This window comes from Ciconia boyciana, chromosome 1, assembly GCF_034638445.1.
Source record: "Ciconia boyciana chromosome 1, ASM3463844v1, whole genome shotgun sequence".
Classification (NCBI taxonomy): domain Eukaryota; kingdom Metazoa; phylum Chordata; class Aves; order Ciconiiformes; family Ciconiidae; genus Ciconia; species Ciconia boyciana.
This window is the reverse complement of record NC_132934.1, coordinates 109,891,589-109,907,003: the sequence shown is the minus strand read 5'-3', so window position 1 is coordinate 109,907,003 and position 15,415 is coordinate 109,891,589. Positions and strand designations below refer to the sequence as shown.

General features: G+C 39.0%; 1 protein-coding gene across 3 annotated transcripts in view; it reads right to left on the bottom strand.

The window, feature by feature from the left end:
• Positions 1 to 15,415, bottom strand: part of USP25 (ubiquitin specific peptidase 25) — a 95,575-nt gene that overhangs the window by 41,153 nt on the left and 39,007 nt on the right. For all 3 annotated transcript variants that reach the window (XM_072886251.1, XM_072886260.1, XM_072886270.1), the window contains 2 exons: positions 15,178 to 15,340; positions 918 to 1,004 (listed from right to left, as the gene is read on the bottom strand). In XM_072886251.1, coding sequence (XP_072742352.1) covers positions 918 to 1,004; positions 15,178 to 15,340 — 250 coding nt within the window. The remainder of the gene's footprint in view (positions 1 to 917; positions 1,005 to 15,177; positions 15,341 to 15,415) is intronic.

The window sequence follows — 15,415 nt, the reverse complement described above, 5'->3', positions numbered from 1 at the left end:
ACTAAGAACAGGCCAACAACACACTCCCTTTTTAAAATCCGAAAGAAAGAGGTAAAAGTGAATAGTCTAATTTCTGGATATGCAAAAATTTACTGCTCTGTAAACCCGTGCTAAAAATCAGGGCATCAAGTGCCTTCAGCTTCACACAGCCACTTCCTCTTCCCATTTCTGCCTTTCTATTTCATAACATAGAAACCAAGGTGCCCATATGTATCTCTCCTCAGAGGGCACCCATGTCGGAAGAAGAATTGGTCTGTTTTGTCCCTCAGTCCATGACCATTCCCCCTCGCTAGTCTGAGGCCACAAGAAACCTGAGCAAAGGCCCTCCCTCCCCAATCCCATATAAGTACCAGAATAAATATGTGAAAATTTATGCTTACAATCACCTCATGAAAAGGCCAGAAGAGACAAGCTAACAACAAAAAGCTTAATCTCAGCTCATGAGTTACAAGTAATTAACATCCCTGAAAAACCAATGAAGTGGCCAGGCCAACACTAACAGTGCTGCGGACAAAGCTACACAGATCAAAAACATGCAGGTAACCAAAAAGCACGCCTGTAGCTGCACAGTACGAGGGGTCTAGAATGAAACATGTTTGTTAACACAAGCTCCATTCACATTAGAAATGTTCATCCACTAGCGACAGTGCTGCTACAGCTCTATCAGCGAAGCCCTTCCACTGAACCTGGTCTAAGCAGCAATACGCCGAGCAAACTCTGCTTCTCTCAACACCCTGCCCCGTACTCTACTCCAAAGCTAACATATTTTATGTAAGATCCATAATAGGAAGCTCAGAGAAACATTAATTGGCGCCTATAAAGACCGTGCTAATTTGCGCTAAAGAATAGTGCAAAACTCAATTACAAGAGAGAAATGCCCCTATCAGCCACTGGGGGAAGTTAGCTTCTAATTTTACCTTTTGGTTTCGGGGCAAGTCTTGAGCATTTGCAGGAGGATTGAAATTCAAAACTAGTCTTCGAAACTCCAGGAGGTTAAATAATGACTGAAAAGGAAAGAAAAAAAAATTAAAAAACGTTTAAGCATTTCTGTAAATGATACAACATTCTTCCAAATGTGCCTTAGTGAACTAAATGAAATGTCAAACATATGAAATGCTAAAGTTTCATTTCAGAAGCTGTATTATTTCACTTAACTTTGCCAAACATATTTTCAACAGAAGACAATTATTTTTACCAAGAAAACAGCATAATCAAAAAAACTTCTTTACAGTTAATCACATAAATGGAACAATAATTTTAGATGATAGGTAAATTACTTCTTACAACAAGATTTTTATTAATTGTGTAACTGACAGTTTTCAAATTGAATTTAAAGCCTGTTTAGCCATGTAAAATTCATCTTGTAGCCCCTCTATCATCTAACTCCTCAGTGCAGAGAGAGTACATCTTTGTATATGCAACTGAAATCTACCTGCAATTATCTGTTTTGCATTCTGTCCACTCCTCCCATTATTATAGGATCTGAATACTGTACATTAGAGTAAGGAAACTGGGTTATACATCTTTGTAGGTAAGGAACTGATAACATTCTCATTTTACAGACAATAAGACATGAAAACAGGTGTCTACAGGCGCACCCACAAAGAACCCCACAGAGCATAACACACAGCCTGGAGCCAAGAGAGTACGAGAACAAGATGACTCCAGGTTGCAAAAATAAAACTCCAAAGCAGTGGCTGAGAACTGAAGTCCTCAACATTTGCGTAACTGCATCGTTGCTTTTCTGTACAGGCAGAAAGCACTTTAACTGAAGTTCACTTCATTACCACAGACTAGCACTTTAATGAAGAAAGGGTAGCAGAAAAGGTCTGAAGTATTTTAAACATGCTCATCAGAGAAGCACAGGAAGGATTTGCCCTCCTATTCATCCCCTTTGGTTTTACCATCTGTAATTAATTCCCCCCCCCCCCCCCCCGCCCCAGCCCCGATCACATATTGCTATCTCTTTTGGAAAGGCAGAGCTTGTCTACTCCAGGAATAGACACTGATCCCACAACTTGTCCTACACAGGTAAAGACTTAAGTCACAGACCACAACAGGTTTAATAGGATTTCAGCCCCACAGTGCCAAGAAAATGAAACTCAAATTGTGATGAGGCACTGCATTTATTTTAATAATTTAGAACAAGTTGGAAGGAAAAAAAAAGATGTTTGTGAAAAGTTGCAACGTTCCCGACTCTCCTTGTGAAAGAGCCTGTACCAAGTTTAATACCCCACAGTATACAGCATCTCCAGCAAAATGAAAAGGCTAAAGTTGTCTTTCCTAACATTTTTAGGTTTAAAAACAATTAAAAAAATCAAAACCACCAACCAAAAAAGACCTTTCTGACCTTGCTAAATCACCACAGACAATTGAGTAGTCAAGCGCTTTTTTTTTTCCTGTTTTGCTGTTCAAAATACAGCTTCCCTTTTTATCTGTCTTTGCAGAGAGGGGAGATTAAAACAGAGTCCTTTGTTTACTTACTCAAAGCATAGAAAATGTTAATATTTAATTCAAGTGTCATTCTAGAAGTTGATACTAATTGAAATGATGTCTCACGATGTAACTGCATTCCACTGGTGGGCTCTTCATCAAGCAAAACATAGCGATGTCTTACGGACAAAATAAACCAGCTGCTGAAATATAACGTCCAAAGACTGACTTCTCTCCATGACTAATCCAAGCGCCAAAGTGCCAAGCAGCTGAGCTGGCCAATTTCATAATACACACACACACGAATTAAGTACAGAAAACTTTACTAAAGTTTAGAATTTTTGCTTGGCATTCAATCCACAAGTTTTTCACAAAAACTATATTTCTTTAATCCAGGACTTTAAACTGTGAACACGTAAATCCATGCTTTACTAAGCTGAACGAACCTATTTCTGCAAGCTGCTGAGAATAATTAAGCGCATTGTCTGATACGCTCTTTTCGTCTTCAGCTTTGTTCTACTCAAAATTTCTTATGCAAGATATTTAGTTATTAAACTTTTCTCCAAAACAGCTTACACTGTGAGTGGTTGTACCAAGATGAAGCAAAACACTCACAGTTAATCTACTGCGAACACCACTAATGCTAACACAACAGTATCAAGTTGTAGCTCTTCTATACTGAGCTGCATCAACTTCAGGAAACTTCTATCTTCTTAAAAAAAAGGAAAGAGAAGATAATTTCCCAGTGTGAGTGTAAACAAGTATACAGTAAGTGTGTCTGAGACCAACCAATTTTTGTGTCCGAAGCTCCTCCAGGATGAGCCTACGGTTCTTCCTGAGGTAAGGAGATATAAACGAGCTCACCTAAGCCCTCATTGCAGCAGAGGCCTCCCACGGCCAACCACCCCAGTGTTCAGAAAGGGGCTGGGCAAAACAATTCCCAATTTGCTGAGCCATCTGTTGACTAGGCTTCCTACACCCAGGGTAGGCAATGCCACGGAGCAGAAGCTGTTCTTCCGCAGCCACCGAGACACACACAGCAGAGACTGTCCCTAGCCCGAGTGCCACTCGCTGGCCCCAGGCCAAAGCACTGGCCTTCCAAACACATTGCACAGGGTAGCACTTCATCTCTCACCCGCTTGGCTTCAGCTGCGGAAAGGTGTCAGGAGTCCCAGTGCAAGAAAACAGGCTGGATATAAAAAGTGGATACTTCGTATCTACTGGCTTCGATCAAATATGTTTAAAATTTACCATTGCAAAGTACACAAAAAACTTATGCATGCAAGAAAAAAAATCTCTAAAAGGTGGGGGTTTGGGTTTTTTCCCCAGTGTATTTAAACCTATTTAAAAAACTGTCATCTGGAAACTTGATCAAGGTAAGGCTAAGATAAGTTATAACAATTCAAATTATCATGAAAATCAACAGATTTTCAGAATATCTGCCTCCTATTATGTCGGTTTGGGGACTGAACAAGATAGTAAATGAAAATGAGAATGAACAACAACAAAAATCCAGTGTCAGTTCAGGGTGTTCAAAGTAACGGTGCTGAATGACATACTGTGGCTTTCCCCTGCTATAGGTGGTGATGATGTAGACGTATTTTCTGTCATGCCAGGAAGAGCTAAGTAGAGTTGTAGCTTCAAGGCTATAAGATACTAAAAACATTCACTTCTTTAAGTAATGTCTACCCTCATCATATAGATTCCAAACACAGCTTCAGAATATAAGCTGCCTTCATTTCACCTAAAATACCCTGCCTATCTCTTTTCCCCCCTTAATGTCTAGGATTATCAAATATAAGGACCTTGGCAGAATTTAGGTTGCCTGAGTAAAGGATTAATTCTTAACATTCAAGAACTGTGATGCTACATTAATACTGAAAGAATATAAATTAGTCAGAGTATTAAATCCATAAAAGCTTGGCATGCAACACAGATCATTAAGAGCTGCCAGCAGAGTCCTAAAATAGTAAAGGTACTGATATCAACAATACTTGGAGAGCAGGAAAACAGTACTTCTGTGTCTAGGTAAAAGATGACCTATCAAGCTGCTGCACAGAGCTTTAGACAGGCTCTCTCTGATGGATTCTTGCAAGTTCTGCAAGCACAGGGCAATAAAAACAGCCGTTTCAGTAGCAGATGTATGAAAACCTTTTGTTTTCTTTGACTAGCAATTTTGTATTTGTTTCCACTGTTGAGAACAAAAAAGCAAAAAATTTTGTGCAAGAACTGGGTAATTTTTCATATTTTTCATCACCTTTCAACAAGTTTACACGAAAACCATAAATTCATAATACTATGAACATAGCCATATTTCCATTCAATTCATAAAGATTAAGCTTAGAAGGAAGGAGTGACTTTCAAATTGATCTGTGAAACACATATTAAAGTGACTCGGGCTACTAATGCTAAACCAGTCAGCAAGATGACAAAAACATTCTCATCTGGCAGAAAATCATCTAGGATGCTTAAGCAGAATGAATACACTTGACTAGTGCTGTAATGACTGCAGAAAACCTAAACTTCTCTTAAGGTGATAAGTAAGGGGAAGGGAAATGAAGCTTAGCAAACAAAACAGGACCTACCTACTGGCAGACGGCTGGAACACCACTGGCATATTGTGAAACGTGGTCATCATTCAGGTTTCTCTTAGAGCAGCCCAAGAAAAGTTGTGCAATTTCTATTCTTGTGGCAGGCCAGTTTGTAGGCTCCCTTTTACCAAAGTGAAGGGTATTACCAACAGGCAAGGGATGCCACAACTTGTGTAGGTGTGCATAACGATACCTATGTGTCAGCAGCAAATACTGGCTAGGAATTTGTCCAAATTAGTGCCAAGGCTTGAGATTTAATACAAAGAGAAGAAAAATACAAAGACTAACTTGAATTTTGGCAAAGAAAATTTAGGAAGGACTTAATTTGGCTAGTAACCAAAACCTAAATACATCTTATTGGTACAGCTTGAAAAGCAACTCTTCGGCAGGGGGAAAGAAAAGTATGCATTCCTACAGAGCTCCTAAATTAATTGCTTCAGGTACTGGTATTTAGCTAAAACATGATCTTGTGTAAGTTGAAAGCTTATATATGCATTAACACAGTGCAACACCCATTCGCCTCATTTAGTCATCTGGGGCCTTTTATACATTTCCAATTTTACATATGTTCAGATTCTAAAGCCACAAAGCAGAGACCATTTCTACCTTCATTTTGTATAGCAAGCAGAGAGCAATCTTAAAGAATGAATACATTATTATTGTTCTAAAAATAAAAAGCAAAAATAGAGCTCTGCCTAAGTATATTATTTGGAATACTTTGCCTCTGCCAACATGACTAATTAGACTTAAGTTCTCGCTTCACTTTATAAACAACTTTAGTGGTTTACTGTATACAGAGCTAGTTTTAGTGGCATAGATCGGCCACTATTAGGGTTAACTTTTTATTCACGCCAATAATCTAAAACAAAATGCAGAACGCTATGGAATGTATGCTCCCACCTGCACGCATTATCGTATGTTCCTTCCAATAACATTAAGAACTTTAAATTTACTGATTTGAAGTGCTAAGGGTTCAAAATAAAAGTACTCCTAAATACTGCACTTGGACTTATTAGCGACTTAACACTCCTGCACGCCTCAAATTGAACATTAGTGTCTGGCAAAGCTCCATATTGCAAAAACATAAGCAACTTCACTGGCAACTAAATCCGCTTCTCTCCAACTTTCATGTCTTTTTAGACTATACCACTAATTTGGGAGAATCACTTCTCCCTCCTCTTTAAGGCCTTCCCCACTTTTTCTGTTTATTGATCTATTTTACTATTTTACCTTTTGGTTCCTATTCTTGAATCTACTTTTCTCACAACAAAGTCCATGAAGTGGCTGTTTGTTGCCACTGCACTGGCTGCTCTGCTCCTGCACTACACTCCTTTCCAACCAGCACCTCCTTATAACTCACACTGGGGCTGCCTCCTACTCCACTTGTGCGTATCTTATTCATGTAAGTGGTAAATCCTGTTATCAGAATAGAGACTAATAACTGGCATTAAATGTGGTCATCAGGCCTATATTTGAGCCTATGCATGCATTGCATAGCAGTAAAAGTCAGCAAGCATAAATACAACAAGAATTCTTCCTATAATGCTTAAACAAAAAAAGGAAACTGACTACTATATGTATATGCAAATTAGTTTAAACACATTTTACTTACAATGCAGAAAATAATTATTGTAACAAGACTATAGAGAATTTTAAATATATTTTCTCTTAAGCACATCGTAGCCCTGTGTATTGTCTTCTACCTTTTAGAGAAGAAAAAAAAAAAAAACTTAAGAAAATGAGGAAGTCACCCAAAACATATTTCTGATACTGCTTGTTTCCATACACTGAGAATTTGGCACGGTCAAAAGCCTTCCTGAAAATCCTTGCATTTCTTTAGAAAATTATAGGTAAGGAAGAGGGAAGGGAAGAGAGGAAAACAGCTTCAAAGCTGGGATTTGAGCAGGGTCCTGTTCAAACTTAATTGTGAAAGTATAGGAAGAGGAGTGTTTTCTCTCTCCCTCTCTGAAACAGAACTTCTACAGACACGTAGGACACTATCTCATGGCTGAACTTCAGCAAAACAACCCCACATGTACAGTGGCAGGGGTCAGGAAAACATTTAGCATTTAGCGTGTAGTCACAGAGAGATTCAACCCCAGATCTTAAAAACTTTGGAAAGTATCTCAAAAAGGACATTTTTATTTGTAAACAGACAACCAATCAGCATTCTAAACAGCTGAAAACCAAGGTATAAAATGCAGTTTTAAGCTGTCATGTTTTGCGTTTTCAAAAGGCTGAGGTGTAACATGGAAGAAGATGGAAAACAGCTTTCAGACTGTTTGACCTAGAAAGTCAAGCTAACTTAAGACCTCTAGCAGACTTGGGTTAAGTCAACATTTTAAACAAACAGCTCACCATGGTATTACCAGCCTGCATTTAGAGAACATTTACTTGTTTATAGCAACAAACTCAGAACATGACTGCAATTCAGAAGACAGATAAGTATGATCTGTCCAGAAGAATTCACTTTATACTTGTGTCTTGGCACATACTAAAAAATGCCATTCAACCACTCCTCTATTACATGTTCAAAGCAAGAAAAAAAAAAAATCTGTTAGGACATAAAATAACAGCCAACGTTTCCTTACATGGTTACAGTTTTCAACTTCTTGCCTAAATGCACAATCACATGAAGTTAGTTTGTGGTATAACCTTAAACAACACACCTAAACAATGCAATGGCTTTATGCCCTTCTAAACCTAGGAACTGCACACAGGATCACAACCCAACACTTATTCTGTATCCTTTATTTTAATTAAATGATCAACTATTTATGAGTCAAAGCTAAAGCCATCATCCCTTAAAGCTTTCCAACCCCTCACAACAGAAATTTTGCAGTATCATATACCACTAAATATAAGGTAAGAGTTTGAAAAAAATCACCCAAGCAACCCAAGGGAACTGGACCACAGAGAAGAACAAAAAGCAGGGAAAGGAATATCCTGTCAGCAAATATCATAGGATGACTGAACTTGGAAGCGAGAGGTCGATCTTTACTCAACAGGGGAATAGAGGGAGTGATGGAGGAGGGAAAGCGAGAAACTAGATTTCCAACATCATTGCTCCTCTCCGCCCCACCCCTGCCCCAGGCTGTTCCACCAAGAAAATAGTGGAAAGAAAATATTCCATCAGTCACCATTTTAACTCAAATGGGGACTGTGCACCAAATGTTCTTCAACATGCAACCTTCCATTGCATGCCCAAGGAAGCAAGGGAGTCGTGTACAATGTATGTATACACAACTCTTATTATACAATACTAGGCTTTTTGGTATTAATGCACTACCACATCATCCATCACAATCATTCCCATTCAACATGACAAATAGGACAAACAAAACAATGCAAAAGTTAGATACTTCTGGTAGGCTGCTTCACAGATGGTAAGAACAATAGCCGAACCACCAACTGGGAAGAAAATACTTGCTTGATTCTCACCCATCAAGCTGGCTTGCTTCTTCCCAGAACCAAAAGCTTAGGATCAAGTATACTGACATCAGGAAAGCAAGAAGGTTGCTCCTAAACACAATGCAACAGAGTAAAATGCCAGAAGTGGTATTAGGGACCCTGAAAATAAAAGTTAGAGGGCAGCCATGGAAATTTATGCTTGTAAGACAGTAGCTTGTTAATTCTTTGTTCTGCAAGCTATGCACTTTTGGGGAAGGGGGGGGAAAAAAAAAAAGGCTCATTTTTGAATGACTAACCAGACTCTGACAGACTCCTAGAGAAAATTGTGGAGATGCCAACCCCCAGCTGTCCCATTGGGATAGCTCATTTGGTAAAGGGAGGAGCTACAATCTGGACAGGCCCTTGGCAATTCACGAGACCCAGGAAAATGCTGCATCTCGTACTTTAGGTATGGGACTGCGGGGAGGGAAAATAGAGCAGCATTTACAGTACAATTTTAGTGTGATTCCCCACACATTTTCTTCCTTCCATCAGAAATTTGTCTTAGTGCACTGAGTAGATTATATTCACTATACGACCAACTACTCGGTATCTCCCACAACACGTTTCACAAGGGGCAAGTACTGCCAGGGCATTACTTCTTGCACATGACTGAAACCCTACTTGGAACTCCAAAAGATAAAGTTAGTCTTGTGCACTGTCTTAAAGCAAAACACCTGGGAGACAACTTGCAGAGGCAGCAAGCCTACGGACATGATTCCAATGGTGCATCCATGTCCTGCAAGTTACCTGCCTTATACACCCTACATCCTGCAAACACTTAACTTGTGCTCAGCATGACACAAAGGAGCCACTTCACAGACTCAATAAATGTATTATTTATAAGCCATTTTCAGACTATAAACTCTTAAAACCAAGGAAAATTCTGAAGTTACCTTTTTACAAGTGAGCCACTGAAATCTACTACAAAAAAGGAAGGAAAAACATGTAGTAGTATATTCGTGTTTTGTTTCTTTAAAGAACTTGATATCTTAAGTTCTATTTCAAGAGCAGATATATGCACTTACAATAATGAGAATTAAAAAAACCAAACCAACCCACACAAACAACCTCCTAGAAATATTCTAAAACCTCAAGATTTAGGGATCCTTCTATAAAAGTTAATCTAACTAAACAGTAGCAAAAGCATGTATGGGTGAACTCCTGTCAAAAATGTAGGTTTAGTACAAGTTCAAGAGGAGGTGGGAAAAGCCGGTGAGGGACTTGATTCTGTTTCTTGTCAGGTAAGGAAGAAGTGAACATGATTTAAAAGAGTTTTGTTTTGACATATTTTCTTCAGGACTTAGTTTTAAATTCAAGTTATTATCAAGTCAAAAGTCTTCAACAGCAGGACAGATTTTTAGAAGTTACACTGTGGAAAAAATATTACTGTTCATTCTAATGATGCTGAATGTAACTGTTGAAAGCAAAACTCTCTTTTGGAGCTATCTGAAGAGAAACTCCCCTCTTCCCCTGCAGAAGAGGATGACTTCTACATGTGTGTATTTCTCTAACACACAAATAAGTACATATTAAGAGGCAGTATTTCTAGCAATGTTTGAATCTTGTTAGGGTTTGCTGTCACTCACTGCAAATGTATCTTAAGGAATTTCATGCTCCTAATACAACAAACCATTGATGATTGCATTTGACTAAGTCAGCTAATTGATGGCTATAAAAAACAACATACATTGCATAAGGAATCTGTTAAAATGTCAAAAGCTTTTTTTTTCCTTAACAAGCACCCCTTAAATAGATGGAAAAAGATTTTTGTTTCTTTGCAATTTAGTTTTAGATTACATTACACAATATATCATTGTGACTGACAGTAGTTAACATTTAGACATTGTTGACCTATGTGATGTGTCAGGTTTCAAAAGACTCCTAAAGAAAGCTTGAAAATACTTCTACATAGTCAATGCAACCCAAGGAGTCAATCTGCCCTGTGGATAAATAAATATGGTATTAGCTAATGCTCTAAATTAACATGCATTAAATTTCCTGGGATGGTTGTTTGAAACATAAGTCTTCCTGGCTGGCAGACAATATTAATAATCTAAATTTTCAACCAACTGAAGGTATAAATCTTTCAGTGGTTTACTTGAATTACATTCTATAGACCTAAATACAGAAGTTTAACTATCTTTTAGGATCAAACCATTATAATTCCAAATGCCACAGATTTCCACATAATATGGGTGGTGACCATAAGAATTAGCTAGCCCTCTTTATAATCTATTTTCAAGGTATAAAGTTGCACATTGGATATAAATAACGTGAGATCATAGGTCTAGCATGGGTTTTTACATTCCCTAGCTTCTGTTCTTATCTCTGTGGTTAATGAATTAAAATTCAAGTTTCCTTGAAAACATTTAAACATTTGCAGTTGCCTATGTATAAACATTTATTTTACAGAAATGCACATACACTTAAAATCAGTCATCTTGAGATTTGGGAACATAAAATCTGATTACACAACAGAGAAGGTAAAACGCCAAGTCATATTAGCTCCACAAAGAGCTTTACGGAAATAAAATGTTTCTCTATATTAGCATCAATACAGTGTTTCTGCTATTGGAAAAAGCTATGCATGTGAAGGAATAAGGAAAGGAGGAGAGATGAACAAGAGAAACATCAAAAGATCTCAGGAAAATGGAAAATTCAAACACCTGATAGATTACTAGATGCTGAAAGGAAAGAGGCCTAAGGAACATAAAAACCTCAGTGGGAAGGGATGTGGTAGAACAAATAAAGAAGTCTTCCCATTTCATTATCTACAGCGTTACTGAAGTATCACCTGCAGGTAAGTAAATCCTGCCCATAAAGAAAAAAAAAAACCCACAAAGAAAAAAAAAGCACCCAACACCAGGAAGTCAAAAAGAACATGGATAACAGCAATCCAATTTATGTAGTCTACTGGGATTTCAGAGTAATTTCTGAAGAAGTCATTCAACAAAAGCTTTTAACTAAGCAGCAATGAGGTAAGATAGAAGGTCCAGGCACAGGCAAACAGGCAATCAAAAAGAAAAAAAGGGCAGGAGCAAACCATCTGTTCCAGCCTGAAGGGAGGTTACTGCAAATTGATGAAGTCTGTGCGGGAGTCTGTGCTGGTAAGTAAAGTTCACAAGTGATCTAGGAAAGAGCACAAGTGGCAAGATGACCAAGTTTCCTCAGGACAGAGATATGCAATGTAGTAAAAACAAGAGCTGGCAAAGATGAACTGACAGAAAGATCATATGGGACTGAGTGACTATGTAATAAGAAAGCTAAATTCAATACAGATAAGTGTACAGTGAGGTACATGGTGGAAAGCAACCCTAAAAATTTATAGAAAATGATGGGCACCAAGCTAACCAGTATTATTCAAAACTTTGAATTTATGACAGATAGTTCCATGAAAGTATCAGTTCAAAGCATGAAGTAGTTAACAGCAGAATAAAATAATTAAGAAAGATAGACAATGAAACAGAAAACATTACTATAGAATCATAGGGTAATTCAGCTCAGAAGGGACTGACGGAAGTCTCTTGTCAAACCTCCTGCTCAAAGCAGGTCACCTGTGAGATTAGACCAGGCTGCTCAGGGCTTTTTCCAGACATGTCTTAAAAGCCTTCAAGGTTCGACAGAGCCTGTACAGCCTCTCTGGGCAACCTTCACTGCCTGCCTGTCCCCATGGGGAAAAATGCTTCTCATATCCAGGCTCAACCTCTCTTATCTCAACTTACTCCCATTGCCTCTCATCCTCCCAATATCCGCTGCCATGAATAGCCTGGCTCCATCTTCTCAAAGGTCAACTAATACAGACCATTCCATAGCTTCCCAGGTTGACTTTCTGGCCTGTCTGCAGTTAAGCAGAAACCTCTTTGATTCTCCATGACCTTTCAAAGATGATAGAGTGGCCTTGCTAAGACTTTCCCCCATTCTCTCAGCACCACTGGATGCAGCTCAGTGGGTCCTGTGGACTTATCCTCACATAATCTCTGACTCAGTCCTTAACCACCGGAGGAATCTTAGCTCCTCTCCCCCAACTAAACACAGTGGTCTGGGAGACCTCATCGGTGAAGACTCAGGCCAAGCAAGGCACTGAGTACCTCAGCTTTATTTAAGCCTGTTGTCACCAAATCACCTGCTCTATTCAGCAACAGAACCACGTTCTCCTTGCTCAGCCTTTTATGACTAGCGTAGCATCAAAACCTCTTCTTGTTACCCTAAACATCCCTTGAGGCATCAACTCTAGGTTAGCTTTCACTTTCCTAATACCACCCCTTCGTGCCTGAGCAACATTTCCAAACTTCTCCTCAGTAGCCTATCTCTGCTTCCAGATCCTGCACACTGCCTGCTTGCATTGGAGCTCGGCCATGAGTTCCCTGAGCAGCAAAGTGGACCCTTCTTGCAATTAGAGGATGCTGCCAGCTTTCCTGAGCTCCTCTGCCCTTCAGAGCTGCCTCCTATGGGATCCCAGATACCAACTTCCTGAAGAAGCCAAAGTCTGGTCTCCTGAAGTCTAGGGTCTATACCCTGCTACTCCTTTCTCACTCCCATCAGGATCTCGAACTCCACTATTTCATGGTCACTGCGTTCAAGAGTACCCACATTACCACATCTCCAACCAGTTCTTCCATTTTAGGGAACAGCAGATCCAGCTGTGCATCACCCCTAGTTGACCCATCAGTACTTTATCAAGAAGTTGTCCCTGATACTCTCCAGAAATCTGGTCTGCTTGTGTCCTGCTGTGTTGGACTTACAGCAGGTGTCAGGATGTTTATTAAAGTTCCCCATGGGAACCATAGACCGTGATCCAGAGACTTCCTTGCCTTTAAAGAAAGCTTTGTCCACATCCTCATCCTGAGGAGGATGGTCTGTAACAGACTAACCGGGGTGTACCTTTATCAGGCTCTCCTCTGATCCTGACCCACAAACTCTCATCTTAAACTGTCATCTTGTGCCACAAAAGTACCACATACATTTGAGATGCTCCTTCACAAGAAAGACAACACCCTTCCTTGTCATCCTTACTTGTCTTTCCTGAAGAGCCTGTATCTGTCCATCATACCACCTCATAAATTCATAGCCCACTCACACCGTGAGAACTTTCCTGGTTCCTCAACTAAAATGGTACTAGAGCTAGAAAAGATCTGGAGAACAGAAACAAGGTGGATCAGAGGTTAGAACAGATTCTATATAGACAACAATCCAGCAGTCAGCTTAGAAAAAAAAAAAAAGAGACTACCGACTTGTTGAAAGACAGTATGACAGCAGTCCACAGAACTATAATGGCAATCAATTTTTAACTGTCTTGTCCACCAGGAGACATGGAGGCCACCAGACAAAACTAGTGGGAGCCAGGTTCAAAAAACAAACAAAACCAAGGCGGTCCTTCATGCAATAGGGAGCACAACTATGGAATTCCTATTCAAAGGACCCTATGAGTGCAAGAAGTTTGCAAGGTTCAAGGGAGACAAGTACATAAGAGAGGTCCACTGGGGATTACCAACTAAAACTGCAAAGGATCAAGAAACTCCCCCAATATGAAAGCAGTTGGAGGCTTGGGAGTGTTTTAACAGAACAGTATCATGCATACTGTTTGTACTCCTCTGTAAGCATCCAATTGCAGAAATAGCTAGGCAGAACATTGATCTAAATGGACTCAGCCTGAAGTACAACAGCCATCACTATGAAAGGAACAATATTAGTTTATCTGAAGTGCTTCAGCCTGACAGTAATTTGTTAAAAATAGGTATTAAATATTTTATTTGCTTCCTCTCAAAATGTCAGACTATGAAAAGTTACAATATGCTGAATTTGCTTCTTGTAGACTAAAAATAAATTTCTCCCTATTGTATTCCAGTTTCACCCACAGTTTTCTATGGGTTTGGATTGTTATTAATATATCTACAGATTATTTACAGAAACATATACAGATTTAGCAATCAATTCTAAAAAAAACTCTTAAAGGATGGATTCATAGAGTTTATGTACAATGAATTATTGATATTAGAACATTAGATTTCACTATAGAAGTTGCAGTACCTGTACTCATTTCCCTATTGACCTTATCTTAAAAAAGTAGCTTTTAATTCAGCTACATATACACAAAAACAGACTAAGAGCACACATATTGGCTGTATTAGGTAAAACAACCCAAACCACACATGACTGCATCCATATCAGACTTTCACTTTTCTCCTTCACAAGTTTCCTTCCTTCTCTGTCAGGTATTCCTTCTTTAACCCTACTCAACTATCTATTTCCTTGTAGCTATTCTAATAAGCACTCCATGACTGAGGGTGTCATTTCCTCTACCTACCTCCCTTTCAGTCATTTGCATGCATGCCTTTTAATATAGTCTGTTCCTCATCTGTAATTCACTTTTCACATGTTTTTAGGCATCTACAATTGTCACTGATGTCAGCATGAGCTGCAGACACCCCAGATCTTCAGAGACTCAACTCTTGTCTTCAACAACTTTCTAATCAGAAACATTTTGAAACTTCACTTAGTTATGCTACAGTGCTTTCTACACTTCAGACTTATGGATGAACATGTTAAGAGATGCAATAAATACATAATGCTCAAAAACATCTCATGCAGTGGCCTAAACTTCCCAGGAAAACAGATATCTTAAGTTATTCACTTAAAATAAGATAACTCACCTCACATTAAATACAATGAAGAGTATACACAGCTAATTCAGGGTGCTTACCTGAATGACAGCACTAAACCAGCATGTGTTGCCAACATTCTTTAATCCTACTGGACAGTTGTCTTGCCGCTTTCGATCATAAGGGTTTGGAGAGTCACTCCATACCTCTGGATGTGTCCTCTTTAAACTTGCTTTATTTTCTGCAATACTCGCTTCTAGAACTCTTTGGGAACAGAAGGGAGGGAAAAATGTGAGAAAAAGCAAAAAAAAAAAAAGACATAGTAAACCACCTTCAGTT